The sequence below is a fragment of the Cebus imitator genome, unplaced genomic scaffold, assembly GCF_001604975.1.
Source record: "Cebus imitator isolate Cc_AM_T3 unplaced genomic scaffold, Cebus_imitator-1.0 Scaffold311, whole genome shotgun sequence".
Lineage (NCBI taxonomy): Eukaryota > Metazoa > Chordata > Mammalia > Primates > Cebidae > Cebus > Cebus imitator.
The window spans coordinates 37,688-61,352 of record NW_016107626.1 but is presented as its reverse complement, the minus strand read 5'-3'; the positions used below and the strand labels follow the sequence as shown (position 1 = coordinate 61,352).

The 23,665-nt window shown below is 50.2% G+C and overlaps 1 protein-coding gene and 1 long non-coding RNA gene across 3 annotated transcripts in view; one reads left to right on the top strand and one right to left on the bottom strand.

Annotated features, from left to right (window-relative positions):
- Positions 1-13,764, bottom strand: part of LOC108285920 (neuroendocrine secretory protein 55) — a 63,227-nt gene extending 49,463 nt beyond the window's left edge. For both annotated transcript variants that reach the window (XM_017503427.2, XM_017503428.2), the window contains exon 1: positions 12,517-13,764. In XM_017503427.2, the coding sequence (XP_017358916.1) occupies positions 12,559-13,320 (762 nt within the window). In that variant the 5' untranslated portion in view covers positions 13,321-13,764 and the 3' untranslated portion in view covers positions 12,517-12,558. The remainder of the gene's footprint in view (positions 1-12,516) is intronic.
- The window catches only part of LOC108285921, a 30,609-nt gene continuing 9,660 nt past the window's right edge, over positions 2,717-23,665 (top strand). Inside the window, exon 1 of the long non-coding RNA XR_005196158.1 lies at positions 2,717-3,088. This is a non-coding gene — a long non-coding RNA (uncharacterized LOC108285921). The remainder of the gene's footprint in view (positions 3,089-23,665) is intronic.

Sequence of the window (23,665 nt, the reverse complement as noted above, 5' to 3'; positions counted from 1 at the left end):
GGGCCAGAAGCTTCCCAAGCCGGGCTGTTCGACCTCGAAGGGCATGGCTTCCTCGGGAGGTGGGCTGTAGCTTCCTTGGGCTCCAGCTTCCTTGAAGGGCGGATTGAGAACCTGAAAGTTGGGCCTGGAGACCACTGGGGTTCCACAGGCCTCGCCGTCATTCTCGATGGGGATGGGCTCGCTGTAAGGCGGTTCGGTCTCCATCTCTTCGGCTGGGCTAGGCCCAGCACCGGGGGCAGCTGCCCCTGGGGCCTCCAAGGGTGGTTGCTCGGGCTGTTCCCCGATTTCAGGGGAGATATCGTGTTGTCCTGACATATTATTGCCGTCGAGGCAGTTGCGCATGCCCATAACACGGTGGCGGCTTCTTAAAATAAGTTTGGGGCTCCGTAGGACGGAGCACCCAACCGAACTAGGGTGAAAAAAAAATTTTAGAAAAAAATCAAAGTACCAGCTGGAAAGTTCTCCAGCCTCACTTTCCAACCCTTGTGAGGTTGGGGGTTCAGGACCTGGAACCCTAGACCGAGGCTGGAGCAACTCAATTGTTGCTGGTGGAGTCTGGGCTCCTTCCTGGCCACTTTTTATCCCCTCAGGCTGCACCCCCAGCCCCCCTTCCTTGGTCTGTCCTTATACCCTCCTCTCTCTTTCTTTCTGCTCCAGGCCAGTCCCGCCTGCTTGGATCTGACGAGCGTGCCGATTCGGTCCGAAAATCGCCAGTAGCGCTCTCTCTCTGCCACCAGAGGACGCCGGTTCCAGTGCCAAGCTGGCTCCGGCTCCAGGAGCCTGCTCCCGGCACCAGCAGCCCAGGACTTTGGGTAAGGGGGCTGATGAGCGCAGGCCTCGCAGGGATGTTTTGGCTCCTTCCACTCCTCTCCCCGACTGATTTGGAGTCTTTCTCCTCGCTTCTCCCCTGTCCAGAGAAAGATCTCCTGCGTTGCGGGACACGTGACGCAAGACGTGGGCCTCGGGACGCTGGAGTACAGGAGCTGAAACCCTCCCTCCCCAACCCAACAGGCTCCTCGGGGGAGGGGGGACTGAAGAAGGATTTCATCACCCTAGAATACCCCCGAACCCCTGAGTCATAGCCCCCAGCCTTCAGGCAGCCCTGGATCTCAAGTCCCTGGTCCATAGCGCAAGACTTTTGGTGCTTGGGAAGGGGGCGCAGGTGCGCGCGTGGATGCGACAGGTGGTCGTGGGCCCACCAGAGAAGCAGAGAGAGGCGAGGGCGAGGGGATGCCGAGTGTGCGAGCACACAATTTGTTTTTTAAATGCCTTGGGTGTACTTTTTGCTGCTTTTGCTTGTCGCTTGTTGAGTTTGGCTCCGGTAAAGCACTTTAAGAGCCCCCATCCCCATCACACTCTAGGGGTCTCTGTAGTAGCCTATAGCGGCACAGGCAGGGTGCTCCGCCGTTTATGTGGATGGTGACGCAGGGAAATAAGAGGGTCTCAGGTGCGCACCGCCGAGAGCAAAGACCCCTAGGCAGTAGCTGCGGTGGTAACGATGGAGGGGTGGGGGGCGTGCTGCTCACAGGGGGACCCCACAAAGCGGTCTCAGAGTTTCACAGGTCCTACTGTTCTAGGGAAGGATTAAAGGGGATTTCGGTTGCCGTTTATGGCCGGTTTGGGGTGGTTTCGGAGACTGGACTGTGCCGTGCGCACTGAACCCACTGGTAAACACCGTGCCGCGCGGCAACCACAGCCGAGGTACGTGGCTCGCTGCTTCAGGCGCCCGCCGCAGAGCCGGTCAGTCCGCTTCTTTAGCCCCACTACAGCCTGTCTCCAGCACCCTTCCAGCCCCTCTCCTCTCGCTATGGGTATCTTAGTGTAGCCACTTCACTGCTAGAGCCCGCGGAGGCGGCACTGAGCCCGCCATCCAGCCACAAACCCGGCGGTTGCCAGCGCAGCTGCGCTCCCGCTACCGTGCTGCGGTGGGCTGAGAGCCAGTGGAATGTAAATACCCACATCACCTGGTGGCCTTGGTGTGTGCACATGCTGTGTTCTGGTCTGGGGTCTGCAGAGAGATTTGAGCCCGTGAGAAAAGCTGTTGCTAGGGGGTCACGTAAAACCCGGCAGGCGCGTATCAGGTTGGTCTCAACAGTGATTGACAGATTGGTGAGCCACGTTTAGGCACAGAGCAGCTGGGTAGGGGGTCGCCTGGTCTGCAGAACCCTGGGGGAGAAGAGGCTGGATGAGTGTTACACGGGGCGGGCTGCAGCAAGCAGGGCGCAGGGCACAGGGCGCATGGCGCGGGCCGCTGTGTACCAGCCGCAGGCCGGCGAACCGCCGCACGAGGCTATCCTGTTTAATCTAACACATCCATCTTAGAGCCAGGGTACCACAGGCACCGCGCATCCTTGACCCCCTGCATCCACCATCCTCGTGGCGGCCGGGCAGCACGGAGGGAGGCGAGCACAGTCGGACCCTGGGAAACGTTTGGGGTCCCCCAAAGACGTATCGCTTTAGCTCTGTGGGTCTACACACTTGCAGATGTCAACACTGAACTTTGGTTCAAACTTTGGCCAACTACCCCTACGCAAAACGGCTTAACCACTTGGACATCCACTGAATGGCCCAACTGGGTCCAAACACCAACTCACTCCCCTCCGACCCCAGCGCCGGGTCAGCCATTGGGCCGGGGTCATGCCAATCAAGGCTTCCTGGCGAATGAGAAGGGGGCGTCAGACCGGAAACCGGATATGGGTGGGAGGTCCTATAGGGGGCGCCGCGTTGGAACGCCCAAAGAGGTTGTGCTGATGAGGTGGTTGGAAGCGGTTGGTGGGTGGGTATATGGCGGCTAGGCCTGGAAGGCCACGAGGACTGCTAGCACCGTAGGGTCAGGCTTCCTCATGCCACAGGTCGCCGAGGCTTGGGGGAGAGATCGGGGTCCCAGGGGCGAACCCTTGGGCGCATTGATGGCGGCAGGCTAACCTAGCCAACAGGGTGCCGCTGCCGGGCGAGGCGAGGAGCAAGAAGATTTCCAGGGCTGGGAGGTAGAGGGCCAGGACCCCGAGGAAAGGGCTTACTGCGAGGAGCAACCCAGGATGGATAAGGAGTTGAGGCCCCAGGGATGCTGAGCCTGCACGAGTGGAAGGTCAGTAGACATTGGGGTTGGAGCCCCAGGGAGGCTGCGATGGGTGCTCTGAAGGGACGATTTGCTGTCGTCAGGCCTCGCGCTCATCCCCAAAGCACCATTTGTCAAGGAACGGGTTCAGGGTCTCCGTTTGATACCCTCATGCATCTGTGGGACTCCTTTGTTCATTCTTTCTGGTCTCATGATTCTTTGCCAGGGGAGCACATGCATCGAGATGATTAAAAAAAAAAGTTAGACAAATACCAATCCCTCATCCTAGGGGGTAGAGCAGCATAAAAATGAAAGAAAAGACCTCCACTTTGGGGGACCTTAAAAGTCTTGATGGAGAAAATGGCTTTTTATATGAGCCTCCAAGGAAGGATAGATGCCTTGTCTGAATAGAAGGTGGTAGTGGGGGATGGGAGACGTTTGCCCACCACGAACAAAGGATTTAATGGTAGGAAACATGGGGCGTGGCCGGGTAAACACAACTGGCCACCTTGGCTGGCTCTTGGGGAGCAGTGGGAGAAAAGGCAGGAGAAATTAGATCGAATCTCTCTGAGGATGCCATGGAGTATGAGGGCAAGCATATTTGAGGCTATTTTGGCAGGAAACGGGAGAGGATGCTGAAAGTTTGTTCTGCAAGTGAGGATTTGAGCCTACTTTTAGGAAAGGAAGAAGCAGCATGCAGGATGATCCTGATGGAGAGAGAACAAAGGAAAGGGGTTATGCACAAAGGAGATGTTTGAAGGAGAGACCTGGCACGGTGAAGGAAGCAGAAAGGCTGAAGGACGGCACTCAGGAGGGGTCCCAAAGGACCCTCCTGGATGTGGCACCCAGATGGATGGGACACTGGGAGTGGCAGGGAAGCCAGTGGGAGGGGCTGGCAAGGTGGCAGAGCCAATTTGGTTTTAGACATGGCAAAGTTGAAGGAAACTTGGGCAGTTGGGATGGAGATTTTGCGGCCCATTATTTGGGAGGAAAGGTCTGAAGTTTAGAAAAAGATAAAGATCATACATTCAAATTGGCAATCATCCTAATAAAGATGTGAAATCATGGAGTCAGATAAAACTCTCTAGGGGAGAAATAAATTTGGTAATAGAATCTTGAACAATTGGCACACTGGACAGGAAAAAGGGAGGCAGTCCAGGAGTGAGCAGGGAGAACTCAGAAGGGAGAGATGGGAGTACACCAGAGGAAGGGGTTTCAGAACTCAGCCCATCTAATCTATACTTGGTGTTTTAGCCCCTGCACTGGTGGCATTTGGGGCCAGGTAATTCTTTGTTGTGGTGACTGCCCTGTGCATCATAGGATGTGGTGCAGCATCCCTAGCCTCTACCCACTAGATGCCAGTAGCATCCCCTTAGCTTTAACAACCAAAATGTCTCCAGACTTTGCCAAATGTCCTCTGGGGAGCAAAATCACCCCCAGCTGAAAATCACCACTATAAGTGAAGAAAGGACCCTTAGATTTGAATAGGAATTGCCTTAATTTAAAGGTAAATTAAGACCAGGAAGAATAAATACCAGTATTTAACCCCAATATTCCCCCTTTTTTCCACTCTTGTTTATTTATCTGTAGTGACTGGCTACCAGACTCTGAAAAACCTAAGTCTTTTAGGTGAGTGGAGCTAAGAGCTGAGACATCAGCATGGGGTCAGGGACCCCAGAAGTGTGGCCAAATGTTTGAGGAGTTGACCCACTTGAAAGGCAGCCGGTGGTTTGGCCACAGGGACCTGAGGAATCCAGTATGGTAAGAGCTGGGTGTGACTGGCTAGTGGTTTACTGGGGGCAACCTTGTTTGGCCCCTGATTGGTTGGCTTGTGTGGTGATCCTCCTGAGGGCTGGTAATTTTGCTAGCTCAAGACAGAAACGTGGCCTTGACCTGGAGAGAGATGGCCAGTGCTGGATGTCAGTGGGCAGTGTCTTCTGGGGCCTAACCCGACCAGTGGTATTTTTAGGATCTGCCTTTATAACCTTATAGTAGCAAACCTTAAACATAGATTTCCAGCGCTGGATGGATTGCCATCATAGGAAGAGATAAATATGTGATAGGACTGAGGAAGAAAAGTCTATTCATGTGTTTATGCAGCTAAGGAAGAGGAAGTCAGGAGAGGTTGGTGCCTGAAAAAAAGGCTGAGTTGGGATGGACAGAAGCTGTGTGCCAGGGTCTTGACCCCTGTCCTGAGGGGCTGTGTGCTGAAGTGCAGGGCTGCCATGAGATAATGTGTCAAGTAGGGGAGGATAGGATTGACTGCTGAAACCCGGGGATGGCTTACTTGAAAATCGTGTATACTTGGCTACTTGAAAATAATAGTTTCTACATTTGATGTACTAAGAAAGGGATGGTAAAAAACTTCTCATGCTTCCATTAAACTGCATTTCTGAGGAGAGCCAAATGGCCCACGTGCCACAGGTGGCAAACAGTGGCTCTTTGAAAATATGGAACTCCAAATGGAACGAATGTATTTCTTTACTGCTGACTCTGAAGAGCACCATTACAGCCCCATTCCTTGGTAGCCCCATGTGGTGCCCTGGGCTTCCCAAACTTAGTCTCAGCTCTCTATTAATGATTTCATGGCACATTCAACAAGTGATTGTGCTTCTATTTACATTCTGGGATTCTTACTCATTACCAAAAGCACAAGGCACATCCCAAGTTTAGGTAGCTACCTGTCAGCTTTCTGGATTTATCCCTGTAGCCCACAAAGAGAAAGCAAAGTAGAGAGAGGGAGGGGAGGGAGGTGGGTGAAAGGGAAGGGAAGCAAAACCATGAAAAACAGTCTTTTTTTTGGTAGTCATTTTCCTTTTGGTCTTCGGCTTTGCAGGGATGTGGGTGGTGAAGCTTGCAGAAGCGCCTTCTCTGTAGCCTATTGTGTCATTACTTGTCAGTGGGTTTCTTTCAATTGAGGGAAAAGTAAAAGCAGAAAGAGAAGGTAGAAAAGAAGTTAGGCAACTGTGAAGTTTCTCAGCTTCCCAATGACAAATGTTTTCTGAGTGCTGACTGAGTAGTAATAAGACTTTGAAGCTGTTCAATTAATTACTTTTCAATCAAGACTTGCTGCTGCCATCCTTTTCCCTTCAGCCTCTCCTCTGCCCACCTTGGCCGGTGGAGGCAGCAGCATACTGCTATCTGCAGAAGGGTCTGCGTGGCCAGGCTGTTTGAGGCAAATCCCAGCTAAAGGAAAAAAGCCTCAAATGGATGAGGCAAGAAAGCGGGTTAGAGGCAGGTGCAAGGCTGATATTAGAGGTAGGGGAAACAGTCTTTATGAAAATACTTTAAAAGCCCCTATCGTGAATTCACACCCCTTCACTCAGCTAATTAGCTGTAGCTCAGCAGCCTTTTCAAAAGGCATACCAAATTCTGCTTCAGCCAAGGCATGCCAGTGTCATCTGACCACCTGTGCTTGAACAGTGGGTCCAGACATTTTCTCTGTAGTTGCCTGAGCTGGGCTGTGGATTCTTTCTCCAGCCTAGCTGATGATGCAGCAAAGAATTTCAGGGGAGAAGAGGTCATTCCAGAAAAGGCGAATTGCACCACGGGAAGGCGACTAAGAGAGGGGCAAAAGTGGGTGCTGGAGGAGGGAGAGGGAATCCCAGAAGGTAAATTTGGCTTTAATGGAAGCTCTGTTTAAAATTTCTGCAATTCATGGTGGAAATTCCAGCCACCCTGGGGGCTTTTGGGCATCATTGTTTGAATTTAAGGGGAATGGTATATTTCACCTTCTCGAACAACCTCAATTACCCAGAGCAAATTTTCCTAATGAAATCTAATTGAGACAGTGACATAAGCCAGGACACCCAGAAATCAGCTTCCACACGGAGTGAGGGGGTAAGAAATGTGGTCTTCTGCTGGCTGCCAGTCCTTGGCTTGTGCCCCTTGGACCCCCCCAAGTTTGAAAGTGGGGGCCTTGAAGACCAACCTTGCTGTGAACCAAAACACAAGGCTTAGCCTTGGAGCTAGATGGCTAGATTTCTAGGTGTTAAATCTTTCTGTTTGAGTGTAGCAATTGAAGTACTTGCATGAAAACTCCACACCTGTGAAATTGGAATTTTTGGGACAGGTCTGTAAGAAACTCTCAGGGGACAGTGAGGTAAACAGTATCGAATCTGTGAGCCTCATTAGTTGCCCTCCAGTGCCACATCCGGCTGTTAAAAATGTCCTTCCTAATGCTGAGCTGATGTCTGTCCCTTGCTGCACCTTGTTCTAGCCCCCTCAGCCACCAGATACTTGAAACTGCCCACAACTTTTTTCTCTTCAAGACTCTATTCCTTCAAACAACTTTATAACCCCCACATTTCCTGGCTTTCTGACCCCCTACCCCATTTCTAAATCTTCTTTTCTGCCCCTTCCCAGGGGTTCTTTTTTCTGCCCACATCTTCCTTTTTTCTGTGATCCCTCAAATTCTTTTCCTTTTGTCTTCTTTAAATCTCTTCCCACTACTGCTACCACTAACCCTCTGTCCAGGCAGCCCGGGCTTATGTTGGCGTTTCTCATAGCCATGTGCCCCTGCTAATTTGTAACATGCTTACTCTAAAATAAACCCACAGAACAAACACACAGGCTATGCCCAGTGGGAGCGGGGAAGGCAGCTTCCTCATTTCTACCCGGGAATAGTTGCAGGCAGAGCCCTGCCTCTGCTGGCTGAGCGCTGTCAACAGGTGACGGCGGCTCCTCATCGTCGGCTCTGGGCCTTAGGAGAACTAAGTCACTAGGCTGTTTATTCTGGCTTCTTTGCCCTGTGAATTAACTGGCCACTAGTGCTTGGACCAGCATAGCTATTGGAGGCTTTTTAAAAAATTCATGAGATTTTTAAACAAGGGGAAAAAACAAATAGCAGTAAAAAAATCCCCCCCCCCACATGTGGCCTTTTGATATGTAAGAAAACAAGAAACTATAAAACAAAAATGGGTGCTAAATCATTTAATTTGACAGAACCAGATTTTGTTTTGTTTTGTTTTTGAAATATTTGCTTTGTTTATCCCATGCATCTGTGATGGAGGCAAAAAAATTTTTTTTTTTTTGAGGGGATGTCAGTGTGCAAAAATGTCTTAGCTGTGACAAGGTCCTGCAGTACATAAATATAATATATATTTATATGGCCATGGTATTAAAATGTCATGGGGAGGGGCAAATAAGAAATACGTGTCTAAAGAAGCCAAGAGGGGAGTGATCACGAAAAAAGCAAAGGTTGAGAAAACTGGTTTATCTCAAATACCTGTAGCTTCTGTCCCATTTTTTCAGGTTTAGCTTAACCAGAACACTTAAAACTGTTACCAAACAACATTCACCAACACTTGTGGTTACTTAACCAATGTCCTCATCAGCCTGCTGTCTTCCACAGCAGTTATCCTCTTTGAGTTGCAGTACTAGGTCAGTACTTGCAACCATGCTGCCTGATCCTGCTCCGAAAAGCTTGTTCTTAGACACCGAGGTCAGGGAGAGAAGGTGGGGAACACACACACACGCACACACTCACAAAATGCACACTAAGTACGACTTCCAGGGTGGCTAAATTTTTCCAGTTTAGGGAAAGGACACAGTAGAATTCTGCATTTTCTAATTTTCTGCATTTTCTGCAATTTCTGCCTTTTAAGAACATTTTGCAACCAACTGTAAAGCATATTTGACGAAAATTTATGTGAAACCAACACAACAGATTTCTTAATAGCTGGTGCTTTTTATTTGATCAACATTTAAAGTTTTTTTGGAGTCCCATTAGTGTTAAAATCACTAGCATAGAGTCAAATTGGACAAACCCAGACTTCTTAATCAATCTAGACATTTGGAGCTGAAAGGGATAATAGGAACATCTCATTCAGCAACTTAATTTTAGAAGAAACTGAGGCAGAGGGGTGTTGGGTCTGACCTAAGGCCACTTGGCAAGACCAGGACTAGAAGCAACCCGGGCTGCTAGCCCCGGGCTGTGTCTTGGATCCCACGGCTCCGGTCTGGGACATCAAGTTATAGGAAATAGAGTCATTAGTGTCAAAACTCTACAACAGAACAAGAAATTCCATCCCTCATTCTTGAACACGGGGATTAAAGATGTCATTTGAGCATCTCCTCTCTCTCCTGGGCGATTTTTTAGAGAAGATCAGGGCTTCAGTCGGCATGTGACGTCACTGGCCTGAAGCTCAATTTTATTTTAGTGATTTGGTTTTTGTGATAGGTCACCTTCCTGTTAAGAGGCATGCTTTACCCACACCATAATTTCTGCTCAGTTTCCTCTCAAAAGCTTTCCTCTTCTTGAAGAGCAGTATAATAAAAACTGATAAATGAAGTAAATCCATGCAGATTATTTAAAAACCAAAAAACCTTATTCTTACCAACACTGAAGTTTTAGTTTTCTTTCTCCTTAAACCTTCTACACAGCTGTGAAAAGTGAAGGCTAAAGAGTAAAAGGCTGTAAGCAATTCCAGGGTGAAAAAAGCTTGCAGTGCATTAAAGAAACATCTCAAAACAATCCCAAACGGTAACATTTCTAATTCTTGAATTCTGATGAACATAAAGAGTTTTGTTTGCAAAACTTTAAACCTACACCAGGTTGATGCCACACAATATTGGAACATTGTGACATAATTTCTCAGCTCAAATAAGTTAAATTACAAGAGCACCTTTGGGCCGTCCTCCCCTCCCCCCAAAAAGCAAGTGTCCATTAAGTAAATGATTAATGTAGTAAAGGAAATAACTTCAATATTGGGGCACACCATCATGTTTAACTAGCTTTAATCTCCTGCTCCTCCTCCCTCGCCCTCCATTTGAAATATTAAAACTGGCTGGGAGTTCACCTATGCGGTTAATGGTAAGATCTGCTTTATCTTGAGAGCATAGCCTTACTCCATAGACCTCACCTAAGTAAAAGGGGCAAGTGGGCCTATTCAAATGCTAACCCTAGTTGAGCAGAGTGAGACAAAGGGCCAGTTGGGAGACTAGTGATTTAGGAATGCTTGGGGAACGTGCTAGAAATGGCTCTGGAAAAGGCAGCTGAACACCAGTTTCTCAGGCAGAAAGAAGGCTTGATAAGTCTATATAGCAAAATCCTGTCGGTGGGGGGGGGGGCGGGGGCGGCTCATGGGTCCTTTCCTGGGGGTGAGGGGGTTGGTCTTTTGGTCTATCTCTCAGTTGCTTTCTGTGGTCTGCACTGGCTTTTCCACCATTGAATCAGGGTGTAAAGAGGGAAGTTGGGGGAGGGGAATTAAGTGGGGAGGGTGAGTGCCGGTAGGTAACAGGTTTTTCCAATTGGGCTGTAATGCGGATACTGAGGCACTTGTGGAAGACTGTCTGAAAGACTGTGTGTTCCTAGATTGTCCCTCCCTGCTATACGTGAACATGGTGCAATGCTTACAGTTCGGGAAGCCTCCCTGAGTTGGTCTTGGTGTCGGTTCGACACGGAAGGCTTTTGAAAAACTTGTTTATTCATCCTGCAACAAGGCAACATGCTAATTTCTCTAGTGAGTAAACCGAGCTCTGCGGGAAAACGGGTCTCCCAGACCACCCAGTCTGAAGATCGCTCCCACCCTTGAAAGCACACCAAAAAATTCAACATAACCGCTGGCTTCTCTTGCTTGTCCCTAGAAACCTTTTGCTTGGTGAACTCAGGCGACTGAGACATTACCAGACGAAAAACTGAACACTTCATGTCACAGAAAGCAACACACCATCACTGTTTACATTGAGTAGGAATTTCAAGTTAGGGGCAAGCCAAAAGCAGGGCACGCCTAGCCCTTCTGCAGCCTCCAAACTTCGGAGACTAACATGACTGCCGCAGAAAACCACTTGCAAATAAACTGGCTTCTCCGTATTTACTAGGGAAGACCACAAAGACATCCAACCACAGTTCGCGCTGCAGCCCGGCAGAACTGACTCTTGGGCACTGCGACGCCCTTCCTACGGAGTAAGTCCTGGAAGGAAGACCATTTAAGGTATTTTCCTTCTGTCACCATCCTTTTCTTAGGAGTTAAGAACCTGACCGTCATTCATCTCAAACCATCAAATCGCTTTACTTTTCCTCCAAATAATTGTCATCATAATAAGTAAAGCCGGCACAACAGGAGAACGCACACCAGAAAAAAAAAATCAATTTCCAATTCGGATGAGATTTTGTAAAGGCATTTCACATATCAGTCTTTCTCCCCAGGACTGGCGAGGAGAGCACGCCTTCCCCTCCGAAGGTGCGTTACCAGATTACAGCCATTTTTGTGCTGGGTCACCAGGGCAGATTCCCCTCCACGTTACAGATTCTAAACTTAACTCCACCCAAGCTGAAAATGGCCGGAGCACGCCGCCTCCCCTCCCTCAGCCGCCGGCCCCTGCCCGCTTTTCGACTGATTGATGTCCATGGACTGGCGCCGGATCCAACACCTTTCCCCACCTCGGCGGGCGCCGCGCTCTTTGGGGACGAATTGTAAGTTATCGTGATGTTAGACGCGACCCCCTCTCCAGCCTGTCCCTTGTTCCCCTTTACCTTTCCGCTCGCGACCACCTCGAGGGCCTCCCAGGGTCCTGCGCAAACAGCCCGGGACGTCAGCTAAGCTGCATGCAGCCTCGCCACCTGACCAGCTGCGCCAAAAGCTTGCCAATACCCCGACGTGACCATGTCTGTGCGTCCAACCCTCGTAGCCCGTAGAAGCACCCCCAGGGGTCCCCTTACCTCTCCTGCCTTTCCTCCAAGTACTTTCCCCCAACCGCCAGCCGCCCGGAGAGGTCAGCTCAGGCGCGCGGGCAGGTGCGCACGCTCTTTGAGGCGGTCTCTGGGCCCAAGAGCGCCCGGAGACGGGTTGTGGCGGCCAAGCCTGGCGCGCGGCAGCGGGGGGAACTGGCGCGGAGGTCCAGTGGCTTCAAATTGGCAGCGCTGAGACCTGGGCTCCCGGCTTTGAGCTGCTTAGGCGCCGCGCGCGCGGGTGATTTCCCTCCCCGGCTGTCAGTCTCCAGAGTTCTCGCTCAATCCCATTCTGACTACTTTCAGCACATTGCAACAGTGTCCCTATAGCGCAGCTGCTCCCGAATCATGAAAGTTGGCGCGCGCACCTCCCAACCACATTTTGGGCGCCTGCGAAGCCAACTTATTTGAGACTAGTCTTTCTAAGAGGTAGAAAAGCGTGCAAAACAAGTAACTTACCAATGCCTCTTGGGTGGGCAGCTCCAAATCTGGGGCGCGTTCGGGATTCAGTCGCGCAGCCAGTGCGTACCTCAGGTTGTCTCCAGCGGGACGCACCGGGTGCGTCCCGCCGTCCAACAAGCCTTTGGCCACCGAGGCGCTCCTGGCATCCTGGGAAGTTTGGGGGAGCCCTCGCCGCCTCACCCTGACCCGGTGTCCTGGGCTGGCCATCTGAGCCCCTCTCCTCCCGCTCGCCTCTAACCTGCCCTTCCTTCTCACCACCTTTCCGCCCGCCGCTCCCACACCGCCCCCCACCCTGGGCTCCCCAGTTTAGCGGAGGGCAACTAACCTGAATCCATGAAAACAAGGAGAATCTGGACGGCGTCCTCCATTAGTGACGCCGGATGGGGATGGGTCCCTTTTTGGAAGGGGACTCCGGGGACTCCTCACGGCGGGTGGGCTTCTTCTTCGGCTTGCAGCGACGCCGCTGCTTCTTCTCCTCCTTGGGCTCCTCAGACTCTTCGGGGTCCCTCGGATCCTTGTCCTCGGGCTTGAGCTCCTCCCCTTCCCTGGGGCTCTGGGGCTCCTGAGTGCTGGGCTGCGCGCGACTCGGGGAGGCGTCGGGGCTTCGCAACTTCAGGGCGTGCAGACGCTGGGTGAGAGACTGGCTCTCCGCGAGGGACTGGCCGAACGTGGACTGCTTGGGCACCACGGGGCCGCGCTCGTCTTCCGGCTCGGTCTCAGGCTCAGTGGCAGGGGCGGTCTCAGGCTCGGTCTCGAAGTCGGTCTCAGACTCGATTTCGGACTCGGTCTCGCTCTCGGTCTCGTAGTCGAACTCTTCCTCGTACTCTAGGCACTCGGGGAGGGACAGCTCAAGGTCTGCCTCCTCGTGCTCGTGGTCAGATTCCGATTCGGGGGACTCAGGGAATACCTGGGCGCCGGAGCGGTGGTGGGCGTTAAGGAAGCTCCGGCGCTGTTGGGCAGCTGCGCGCTGCTGGGCACGGGCGTTAGAGGTGGCAAGCGCGCGGAGGAGCGCGATGGAGCAGGAGAGCCAGAGGAGCGCGGTGGCTGCCCGGCGGCCTATGGGCGGGCACAGGTCGTTGTAATTTTGGCGAGCTCGGCGCCACTGCTGAGCCCGGGACCTGCGATCCATCCTCTTAGGCGCACACCGAGAAACAGACCTGCCCCCTGGCTCTGCAGAGAGTGGCTCCAAAGTGCATCGGCTGCTGAAGCCGGGAGAGGTACACCCTACGATGTGAGAAGCTGGCCCGGAGGTCCCAGTCTCACCTCCTTGTGAGGAGAAACAGGGAAGACCTACCTTCTTGACCACTTAGGAACTTTCTAAAGCTCCGCGCCTTGCTTGCCTTTCTGAGCAAAAGGGGGGAAAGGTCTGTCTCCTCCCGGGCTTCTCTCGCTGAGTCTTAGGCTCTGCAGTCTAAGACTCAGAGAGGTGCCTCCGCCGGTCCTCTCGCCTGAGAGAGGACAGAGGAGACTGAGGCGAGGAGGGATGGGCGGAGAGGTTCTGCGAAGTTGCGCGCCCGGACTTCTGCCGGGCATGTGCAGTAAGGAGGTGGGGGCTGCCTCCCCGCGAGCTGCGCGGTGGCGCGGAGCCTGTGGCGCAGACCCTAGTGGGCCGGCAGATGGCAGGAGGGAACCTTGTTTGAAAGGATTTAGGCGAAGCGATGGGCGGGGGACCTGGCGGGTGGCGAGGAGCAAGCGGGCAAGCTAGCCCGGGGTCCAGCACTTGGGCAGGTGGGCATCGGCTCCCATGGGGTCGTGCCCCTCCCCGGTTCCTCCAGTTATTGGTGAAATAAACACAGCCCCGGAGCAGCTAAAAACCCAGAACCCCAGATAGCAAATATTAAGGGGAATGAGGGTCTCTACGCAGGTGTTAATGATCCAGCCCCCAGTCTTTTCCTAGGGCTTAATAGTTTGAGGATGGTAATTTCAGGCAGTAATTAATCATGAAACTGCCTTTAGCAGATCTGTTGTAGTGACTGTAATTAGAGAAGTTTCCAAAAAAGACATGCCCAAACAGTCTGAATCGGCTAATCACCTCAACTTTTTCAACAAGGGCCTGCAGGGATGAGGTAGTAGTTTGCAAGTCTGGGAGCCCATCTGAGAACTGCACTGAGCTCTATTTAGCTGAGAAGGTGGTGCTGGAACTCAGGCTGGCGCTGAGAACATGGGTAAAGGGAAGCTTTTCCTCGGCTCTTAGTCCACACAACCACTTTTCTCCTGTGGGGCAGTTCAGGGGTGACACGGAATCCTCCCTGGAGGCCCCTTCCGGCCATTTTGTAGATCGATTTTTAACAAAGGTAACTCTTTCAGCAATACTCATTGGGTGCCTCACACGTGCCAAGCTGTGTTCTAGGTGCTGAAGGTAGAGTAGTGAACAACAACAAAAGTATTGTATGAAGGACAAGACATTTTGGGTTAATTTGCTGTTAATCAGGAGATTGAATCAGTCAGAATCCCTCTGTACCCACCAACATTGTTTAATCTGGCTTGAATTCCACATGAGAAAATGATCGGATCAGGGCTAGGGGGCGGCCAGACACCGCTAGATCGTGTTGTTGAACTCTGCAAAGGCTGAAGGCATGGAATAAATACTGCTGCTCTTTCTTGGGCCTAGAAAATGAAAATCAAATGATGGCCTGCAGGAGAGATCCCTGCAGTGGGAGCTAACCTGGCCACTGCTTTTGGGGTGTGCGTGTCTTCAGACTGGCCCTCCAAGATGATCTTGGAGTGCCCTTTTGGCCACAGTGACAAGTCCAAAGGCCAAACAACTCAAAGCAAAGCCATCATCCTAGAAGCCATGAGAGTATCAAGAAGGTTGTTTTACTTGAGATTCATGTCATGGGTTGGGGTCCTTTTCTCCTTCTTGAGTCAGTATGGGGAATCTTAAAAAAAGATGTTCTCCCACTGGGTGGCCCACCAGGTATTACCCTTCTGGTACTTCTGCCTGGTGTCTGAAGAGTCACTCATGTACCCACAGCCGTTCTCACACCCTCAACTTATCCTCACACCCTCAACACCACACCTGCACTAAAGCTACCGAGTGCAGAGTTCATACCCCAGTGAGAAGCCAGTAGCCACTTTGGATGTGTTGAGGTTTTCCTTTCTGCATCTTGGCTGTGTCTGCCTTGCATCTTGCACTCTGTGTTAGTTTGTAGCATGAAAATAGTGATTGGGCTGGGCACGGTGGCTCTCACCTGTAATCCCAGAACTTTGGGAGGCTAAGGCAGGTGGATCACTTGAGGCAGGGAGTTCAAGACGAGCCTGACCAACATGGTAAAAGCCTGTCAGTACTAAAAATACAAAAATTAGTCAGACATGTTGGCGCGCACCTGTAGTTCTAGCTACTCGGGTGGCTGAGGCACAAGAATTGCTTGAACCTGGGAAGGTGGTCTAATAAAGTGGGAGTGATTTGTCAAACCCCACAAAAGGACAAATGTCTGTGTTCCTGTTGTGCCCTGCTCTGCCACTTTTCCTGAGGAACTGCAAGGGTTTGATTATAGCAAGTGCCTGTGTGGCTGTAGTCATTGTGTGGATATTATGGGACACTGGACAGGGGCATTTAGAGCTGTATATTTCAAATCCTGATCTCTGCCTCTCAGTCCTGACTGACAAGGCACATTTCTAGAGGGTCCGCCTACGCTGACCCACCCACTTTATTTCTTCCAGTTAGCACAGCTCCACCGACAGCATATGGCACAGGAAGATACCGTTCAAGCTGATTTCAGGGCATGTTGGCAAAAAACATCAGGAATATATGGGTGCTAGTAAATGCCCTTTAAATGGAAACTAATGTCAGCTGTCAGCAACGAGGTGGATTATGATTCTTTAGTGTATATAAGAAAGTATCTCATTCTTCAGACGGAGTGCTTTATGCCTGTAAAGGAGATGGCAGCCCAGAACTGATTCACTAATACAGATACACTGAGGTTGCCTGCATTATTTAAAAATGTGCATTACATAATACATATTTTTGGACTAGATTCTGCATTAGCAATGTGCTTTCTTTGCAAGATGCATTTTAATCGGCAGGCATTTAACAAAACACTGCATTTTTGAGTCCCAGTCCTGCATAGTTACGAATACATCTCAGTGTACATTCAACACAGGCTCTGGGAGGAGGAAGCAGGGGACTGCACTGAAATCCATTCCAGCTCACACTTAGTGCCGAGGTCGAGCAAATGGAGCTGTGCAGAATATGCTCTTTAAAATGCAGTACGTGCATGACTTTAAAAAGTGCTTGCTGCAGAGTGAATTTCAAAAAGAAGCAAGTGGGTGATGAACAACCTCTGTTGTTCCCGGACTAAGGAACAAGGGGCTCTCTCCCTCTGCCAGTAAATAAAGTATGGACATATATCACCTCCGGGGCTCTGCTGGAGGGAGGCTCCTAAACCAGTTGGGCAGGAGAGCGCAGTTCCCAGCTCACTACAGTATCATCCAGTAAGCTTCTGATTTGGATGGATTGTGAAGAATATTGTCTTTAACCCCTTAAAGGATTTTCCTGTGGAAGAGGCTTTTAAGATCTATTCTCTGTGGCTCTAGAGGGCAAAATTAGAACCTGTCGGTGGTAGTTGTAGCAGAAAGCCTTCAGTACAACCCAGATAAGAATCTGGCATGGAGCGGGCTGTCAGAAGGTTGTTGGTGCCTTGTCAGAAGCAATGTAGGTTAAAGGACAGGTGATCGGCCCCTGGAGATATTTTTCATGGTGTGAGTGAGTGAGCAGGGTTGGAACTTGGTGCCCACCACAGTCTTAGCAGGTTAGCCTCTGATTCCATTGAAGGCCTCTGGAGGCAGTGGGAGAAAGGTCTTGGGGGCTCTACTGATGGACATGATCTTTTTCCTCCAAAATAGTAAAATACTTTTTACTATTTTGGAAGCATTGAAAGTGTAAGTGGCTCAGTGACAGGAATGTTGAGATGGCAGTTATGTGTTTTTTTGTTTTTTTTGAGACGGAGTCTCACTCTGTCACTAGGCTGGAGTGCAGTGGCATGATCTCAGCTCACTGCAACCTCCGCCTACTGAGTTCAAGCGATTCCCCTGCCTCAGTCCCGAGTAGCTGGGACTACAGGTACACACCACCACACCCAGCTAATTTTTGTTGTTGCTGTTGTATTTTTAGTAGAGATGGGGTTTCACCATGTTGACCAGGATGGTCTCGATCTTGACCTCGTGATCTGCCCGCCTTGGCCTCCCAAAGTGCTGGCATTACAGGCATGAGCCACTGTGCCCAGCCTGGGGTGGCAGTTTTAAGGCATGGCAAACAGATGTGTGCGATGGACCCAGTGGCCTATGGAATAGCTTTCCTCACTAAGGCAGGCTCTTTGTGCCACAACTCACCACTTGTCGAAGCAAATAAATTAATCAAGTCCATCTATTAATTACATTGGTCCTCTTTGCCTCCTTCCCTGGAGCTGTCTTGGAAATTACAAATGAAATTGGCTATTTCATTTGTGAATTGAGCCACTTCTATGATCAAGACACTATTCTAGGCATTGTGGGGAGATCGCAGTAATTGAGGAATTCCTGCCATCCAACAACACACACATTGATGTGAAATGCCCCCAGATATGAAAACTAGGTTGCTGACAGGTGTAGAGTAATACCTTCCAGCCCAGATAGACAGGGAGGGAAGTGACTTTGAGAATTTCTTTTGATTTTTAAAAGCCCATGAGAATTGGTTTCAATCCACTTGTTCCTAACCATGTGTCTACCACATGCAAAGCCATGTGCTGGTGGCTCTGAGAGAGACAGATGAATCATGGCTTCTCAGAAGGCTTGCAGGCTATTGTCATGGGTCCCATAGAGATCAACCCATTTTCCAAGATGAAACTCAATATAATGGATCGGTTCTGCTCTGCCTGGTGAGCGGGTATAATCACTCTTAAAGATATTTTTTGGACAATCATTGGAAAGGACTATTTTTGAAGATGAAGAGCTTTTCAAACTTTCCTTTGGATAGAAATGAATTCAGGGAGTTTGAAGCACTCCCCACCCCTCACTGTGGCAATCAGCCAGTAAGGCTCAACCCCACTGAGAATTTGGCATCGGCCCCTCCCGCCTGTTCCCTAGAGAGGACTGGGTACAATGCAGAAGCATTTGGCTCAGTTCTCTAGGGTGCTTTTTTGCTGTTATTCAGACTGCACTGATATCAATTGGCTCTCACCAGTAAAAATGGTGAAAACCTCGAGCTCCTGATTTTGAGATTTGGGGGGAATGCCATATAGAGCTAAAAGCAAACAATAGGGGAAAATAATCACCTTTTTGACATGACTGGTTTCTGTCCAGGCCATTGTTGGGATTACAATACCGTATTTGTGCCCTTCGTTTTTAAAGGGAGTAGGATCAGAAAGGAGCCTTCGTTTTGTGCGCAGAGATTGCTTGGAGCTGTCTTACCAGGAGCTGCCTTCCTTCCCTCAGTTCGTGCTCTATCGAGCTTCTCCTACAGCGCCTGTCTCCCTCTCTCTCTCCCTCTGCCACGGGAGGAGCAATTTCTAGACTCCTGATCCAACGGGAAGCATCTAGAAGCCCCCTTGCTCAGGCAAAGCATCAGCTTCGGGGTACAGGCCCTCTTGGACGTGGTGTCTTGTTTCTCTGCTGTGGCCCTGGAGCTTGATATTCTTGTGTTCCCCGATTCAGCCCCTGGACTCTGACACCCTGCCTTGCTTCATCCTGAGCTCCGGCTGTCTGCCTAGCCTGACTGACACTGAGCTTGTCTGGTTCTTTCCTGCAGCCAGCTGAGACATCATTGTCCCAGGACATCCCCAGTCCATGAGGTTCTAGCCCTAGATGTCCTGCCCTGCCCACCAGTAGCCAGTAGCCCTGCAGCCAGGGGGCTGTAGCTGAAAACACTGCTGATTGCAAAGGACCACTGAGCTGTCAGAAAAGCTCTTGGCTCATAGCTTTGTCTTTTGTCCAGCTCTCCTGGACATTCAGTCTTTCCCCCAGCCCCCAGCCCTGACAGTGAGCCTCAAAGTTGTTTTCATCTCATCTGTTGAGGATCTGACTCACCCCTTCAGACTTGTGGGAGAGAGGGAGGGAGCGAGCATGCCTCGAGCCCAGAGGGGAGAAACCCTTAGTGGTGTCATGGTTCAGGCACACGTTCATAGAAATACTTTCAGCTCGAGCTCTTCAAAATATGATTAGACCAATTTTACATGTCTAGTTACATGAGGCTCTGGTAGATTGGGACTATTTCTATATGTGCAAAGTGAAGTGGAGAATTGAGGCAATTATCTTCAGGCAAATGAATCTGGGCACTGTAATCAGTCCATCCTGATAACTGGGGGGAAATCGGCCTCATTCACAGTAGCATTGCTTTGTCTTAAAGAGAATTCTAAGATATTTGTTTGTTATTTTTGCTTGGCTTTATTTTTCCAAAAGACTGTCCAGTGAAGATCAAGCCTTGCCTTGTGCTGGTGTTAGGATGTGTGGCTCCCATAGGCCTCAGAATACTGTGAGTCAGTCAGGTGTGTGAGGGGCTGATCTGGATGGCTTGATAATCAGATCAATTCCCTGGCAGAGCCTATCTTTTGCTTCCTTGCAGTGGATACTTTGTTTCCATGTCAGTATTTTCTTTTCACTCCTTCTTTCCTTGTTTATGAGAACCCTGAGGCGTTGGATGGAATGGTATGCAAGGTCACCTCCACTGCCAGGATGATAGGATTCCTAATAGGACCCATGACTGACATACATTGTGCATGATCCAATGTCATGGAACTCGGAAACTGAAAGGCAGGGCCTCTTGATGTCAGAAACAAGAACACACTGGAGTTTGGTGATTACTTCTGGACCCTCTCTTCCCTATCCATTGTTTGGCCAAAAGTCATCATAAATTGGGAGTCCTTCCCTTTGTTGGTCTAGAAGCTCCCTCATGAACTTCTTTCCCAGCTCTTCACCAAGGAGGGAGGGAAGAGGAGCATGAGAAGACTTTGCAGTTTTCCAAATGGCGGAGTTGGTTTGAGGCATGTGAGGACTTCTAATCAGATCCCAGCCCTTAAGCAATCATCTGTGTATTTAGGAAGCTTACGGCCCAGCAAGAAGTCCAGCAGTGCCTCCTGAGTTCCTGGGCACCTGGTGGACACGGTGCAGGATCCCTGGCAAAAGAGCCACGCAGATCTTGCCTCCGGCTTCCTAGCTGACCAGGGACTATGCCCGGTGGCAGTGAGGGTGCTGACCAAGAGGTGATAGAGTGAGGTGCAGGATTTTGAGGAGCCCAGCCAGGCGGAAAGAACCTAAAATAAAGCTGGAGTTGGCAGTCAAGTTGGATTTTTTTTTAAATTTCACTTTCCACTTTTCTTGTAGTGGCTTCTTGATGGAAAGCCTTAGAAGCCGTAGAGTTTGGTCTGCACAGCTGCACTGAGTGCCCACGGTAGGTCCTCTGCTCTGGGGAATGCAGGCAGTGAATGCAGGCAGTGAGGGAGATCTGGAAATAATGCATCATCGCTCTAAGGAGGGTCTCATTACAATCTGAGCTAAGAACCCTGGAAAAGAAACATGCTCTTTTGTTTTTTTTTCCCCGCAAGTGTACAGCAGAGGAAGCCACCCTAGATTTGGGCAAGGCAGGGAATACTTTCCTGAAAAAGTGATACGTGCACACTTGAGGGAAGAACTGAAAGGGTGAGCATGTGGCAGCAGTGGGGTGGGGCAGTTCCAAGCTGAGGAGTAGCTAGAGGGTGGTGCAGTTTCAAGCCAAGGAATAGTGTGTGGGCGAGCCCTCTGCTGGAAAGGAGCTGAGCCTGTTAGGGGAACTAACAGGTCAGCAGGGCTGGAGGACAGACATGAGTGTGGAGGGGTAGGCAGGGGACTCTGGGCCCAGCAGGTCACACTGCAGTCTGTCCGTTGTCTTGAACAGCCATACACAATGGGAAGCCTTTGTCCTGATGGCCATGAGGGACTGAAATCAAGTTATGTATTTTAAAGATCTCTCTGGCCACAGAGTAGGAGGGTGGAATTTGAGAGGAAGCTAGAGTGGATAGTAGCTGGGTCTAGGGAGGTGGTTGGTTCTAGAAGTACATAAAGCTGAGGATAGTGAGAGTGGCTTTTAGAGTTATTTAGGAAGGTGACTTACAAGGCTTGGTGAAAACATGGATGTGGGGAATTGGCTGTGTCAGGATGACACCCAGGTGGAACTAGATGGAAGCCAGTACTTTCCACTGAGCTAGAGAAGCAGGGAAAGAGGCCATGAGTTCAGCCGTGTTGAGTGGGTTGGTGGGAGGTCAGGAGTTCTGCCTTTGGCCTGTTGAGTGGAAGGTACCTTTGGGCTGCAGATGACAAGGTATCAGACAGGTAGAAAGATGTGCTAGGTCTTGGGCACAGTGGAGAGGCTGTCATAGAAGCAGAAAAGGTCTAGTGCTAAGTGGGAGACAAGAGAGGAGCACTCCAAATTGAGTTTCCAACCAAAGCCATTATCAACAAGAGTCATCCTGGAGCTGGAAGGCACTGGAGAGATAAGTCTCAGCCCTTTTGTTTTACAAGCAAGGAAACCGAGGGTTAGACAGGGAAGTGGGACCTGCTGGTTAGTGGTAAAACCACTCTTACACCGATTGTTTTCTAGTCCTAGTTCTGTCCCTGAATTTTTTACTACACCAAGTAGAGAATCTTCCTGTGGAGGCGAACATGAGCCAAGGACTCAGATGTCAACCCCCTTGATATGAGGTCTATTTTTTGTCAGCAACCAAATGGACAGCTCACAGCTTCACATTCTTTTCTCGATCACTTTAGAACTGACATTCCTCCGGCTCCTTATTAAAGAAAGAGCAAAGCAAGAGCTGGCTCGAAGTGGTTTGGAAGCTAGAAATAGACTATACCATGTCCTTAGTAATCATCCTGGCAAAGTCCACATGGCAGCCGGGAAGGGTTTGGCCAAAGCTAAAGCCAGTGTGACTTGGTGGCACTCTCTTTTTCGGTTGGTTGTTCCAAAAGCACCAGTTATTACTTAAAACTGGCCCCGAAAATGGGAGGATTAAGGTAAAAGAAAGGCAAGTTAATTTTTCTCAAGATTCTTTTCCAAGACGTCTATACTGTGAAACTGATGATATAGCAGCAGCTTCTTCCAGCCATGACTTTTTTTTTTTTGGGGGGGGGGATGGAGTTTCGCTCTTGTTACCCAGGCTGGAGTGCAATGGCGCGATCTTGGCTCACCGCAACCTCCGCCTCCTGGGTTCAGGCGATTCTCCTGCCTCAGCTTCCTGAGTAGCTGGGATTACAGGCACGCGCCACCATGCCCGGCTAATGTTTTGTATTTTTAGTAGAGACGGGGTTTCACCGTGTTGACCAGGATGGTCTCGATCTCTTGACCTCGTTATCCACCCGCCTCGGCCTCCCAAAGTGCTGGGATTACAGGCTTGAGCCACCGCGCCCGGCCAGCCATGACTTTTTAATGTTTAATTGCACATGCAATTATATGAATTACATGTATTATCTAATAGTTTTAAAACATTAGATAAAGCTATGGCTGATGTCTCTTCGATGACCCTGCACCAGCCAGTTTTCATACACCACCTCGCAAATCCCCCGGAGATTACCGACTTCACAAATAATGGGTTTCCATAGAGGATGTCATCTTTAAAAACGCAAACATAGCTGTGTTTTCAAACACGGCTTATCATGTGTTTCATTGGGCTTCACACTGCAGACTTTTCACGTATCTGCATACCTGCAGCCCGTTCCTGCTGGTTCCTGTAGGATCTGCTTTGTTATTTAACCGTCACCTCATGGTCTATGGGCTGAATGAAGACAGTCACTTCCTGGTCCACGGGCCGTCAGCTCTTTCCACTCTGTCCCTCTTAGAAACTGTACTGCAGACCATGCCGTGGCACACACCTCCATGTACATGTCACAGGAGTTTCTCTGGAGGTGTATCAAGCAGTGGAATTGCTGCCCACAGGTCAACAGAGAACCTTGGCTACATTGCACTTCTCTACGAGACAACCAGTGTGTCCCCACCAGCAGTGCCTGAGGATCTGTCTCCCATCCCAGAGGGTGGTGCTAGCACCACCCTATTCCTTCTGGTAGAAGAAACAGTAAGATTTGTAGCATCCCCAGACCCTCTGAATTAGGAGAGAGGGCCTGGAGCTGTTTTCCTGCTCTGCTTGTGGGGTTGGGTTTCTGAGGCCCATGACCTTGGCTTCGTCAATATTTTCTCTAGCCTGTCAAGAAAAGAATTTGAACTTCAGTGAAATATATGTCAGAAATTTGCCACAAGGAGAGGGCTAGGGGAAACCTAACTAAAAGATGTTAGAGAGGCCAAGCGTATCCCAGGTTCTGTGTCCAGTTTCTTTTAGTTGTTCATGAAGGTGACTGAGCTGTTTTAGAAATAACCTAGTCCAGCCAGGCGCAGTGGCTCACGCCTGTAATCCCACCACTTTGGGAGGCCAAGGCGGGCAGATCACTTGAGGTCAAGAGTTTGAGACCAGCCTGGCCAACACGGTGAAATACCATCTCTACAAAAATTTTGTTTTAAAATTGGCCAGATGTAGTGG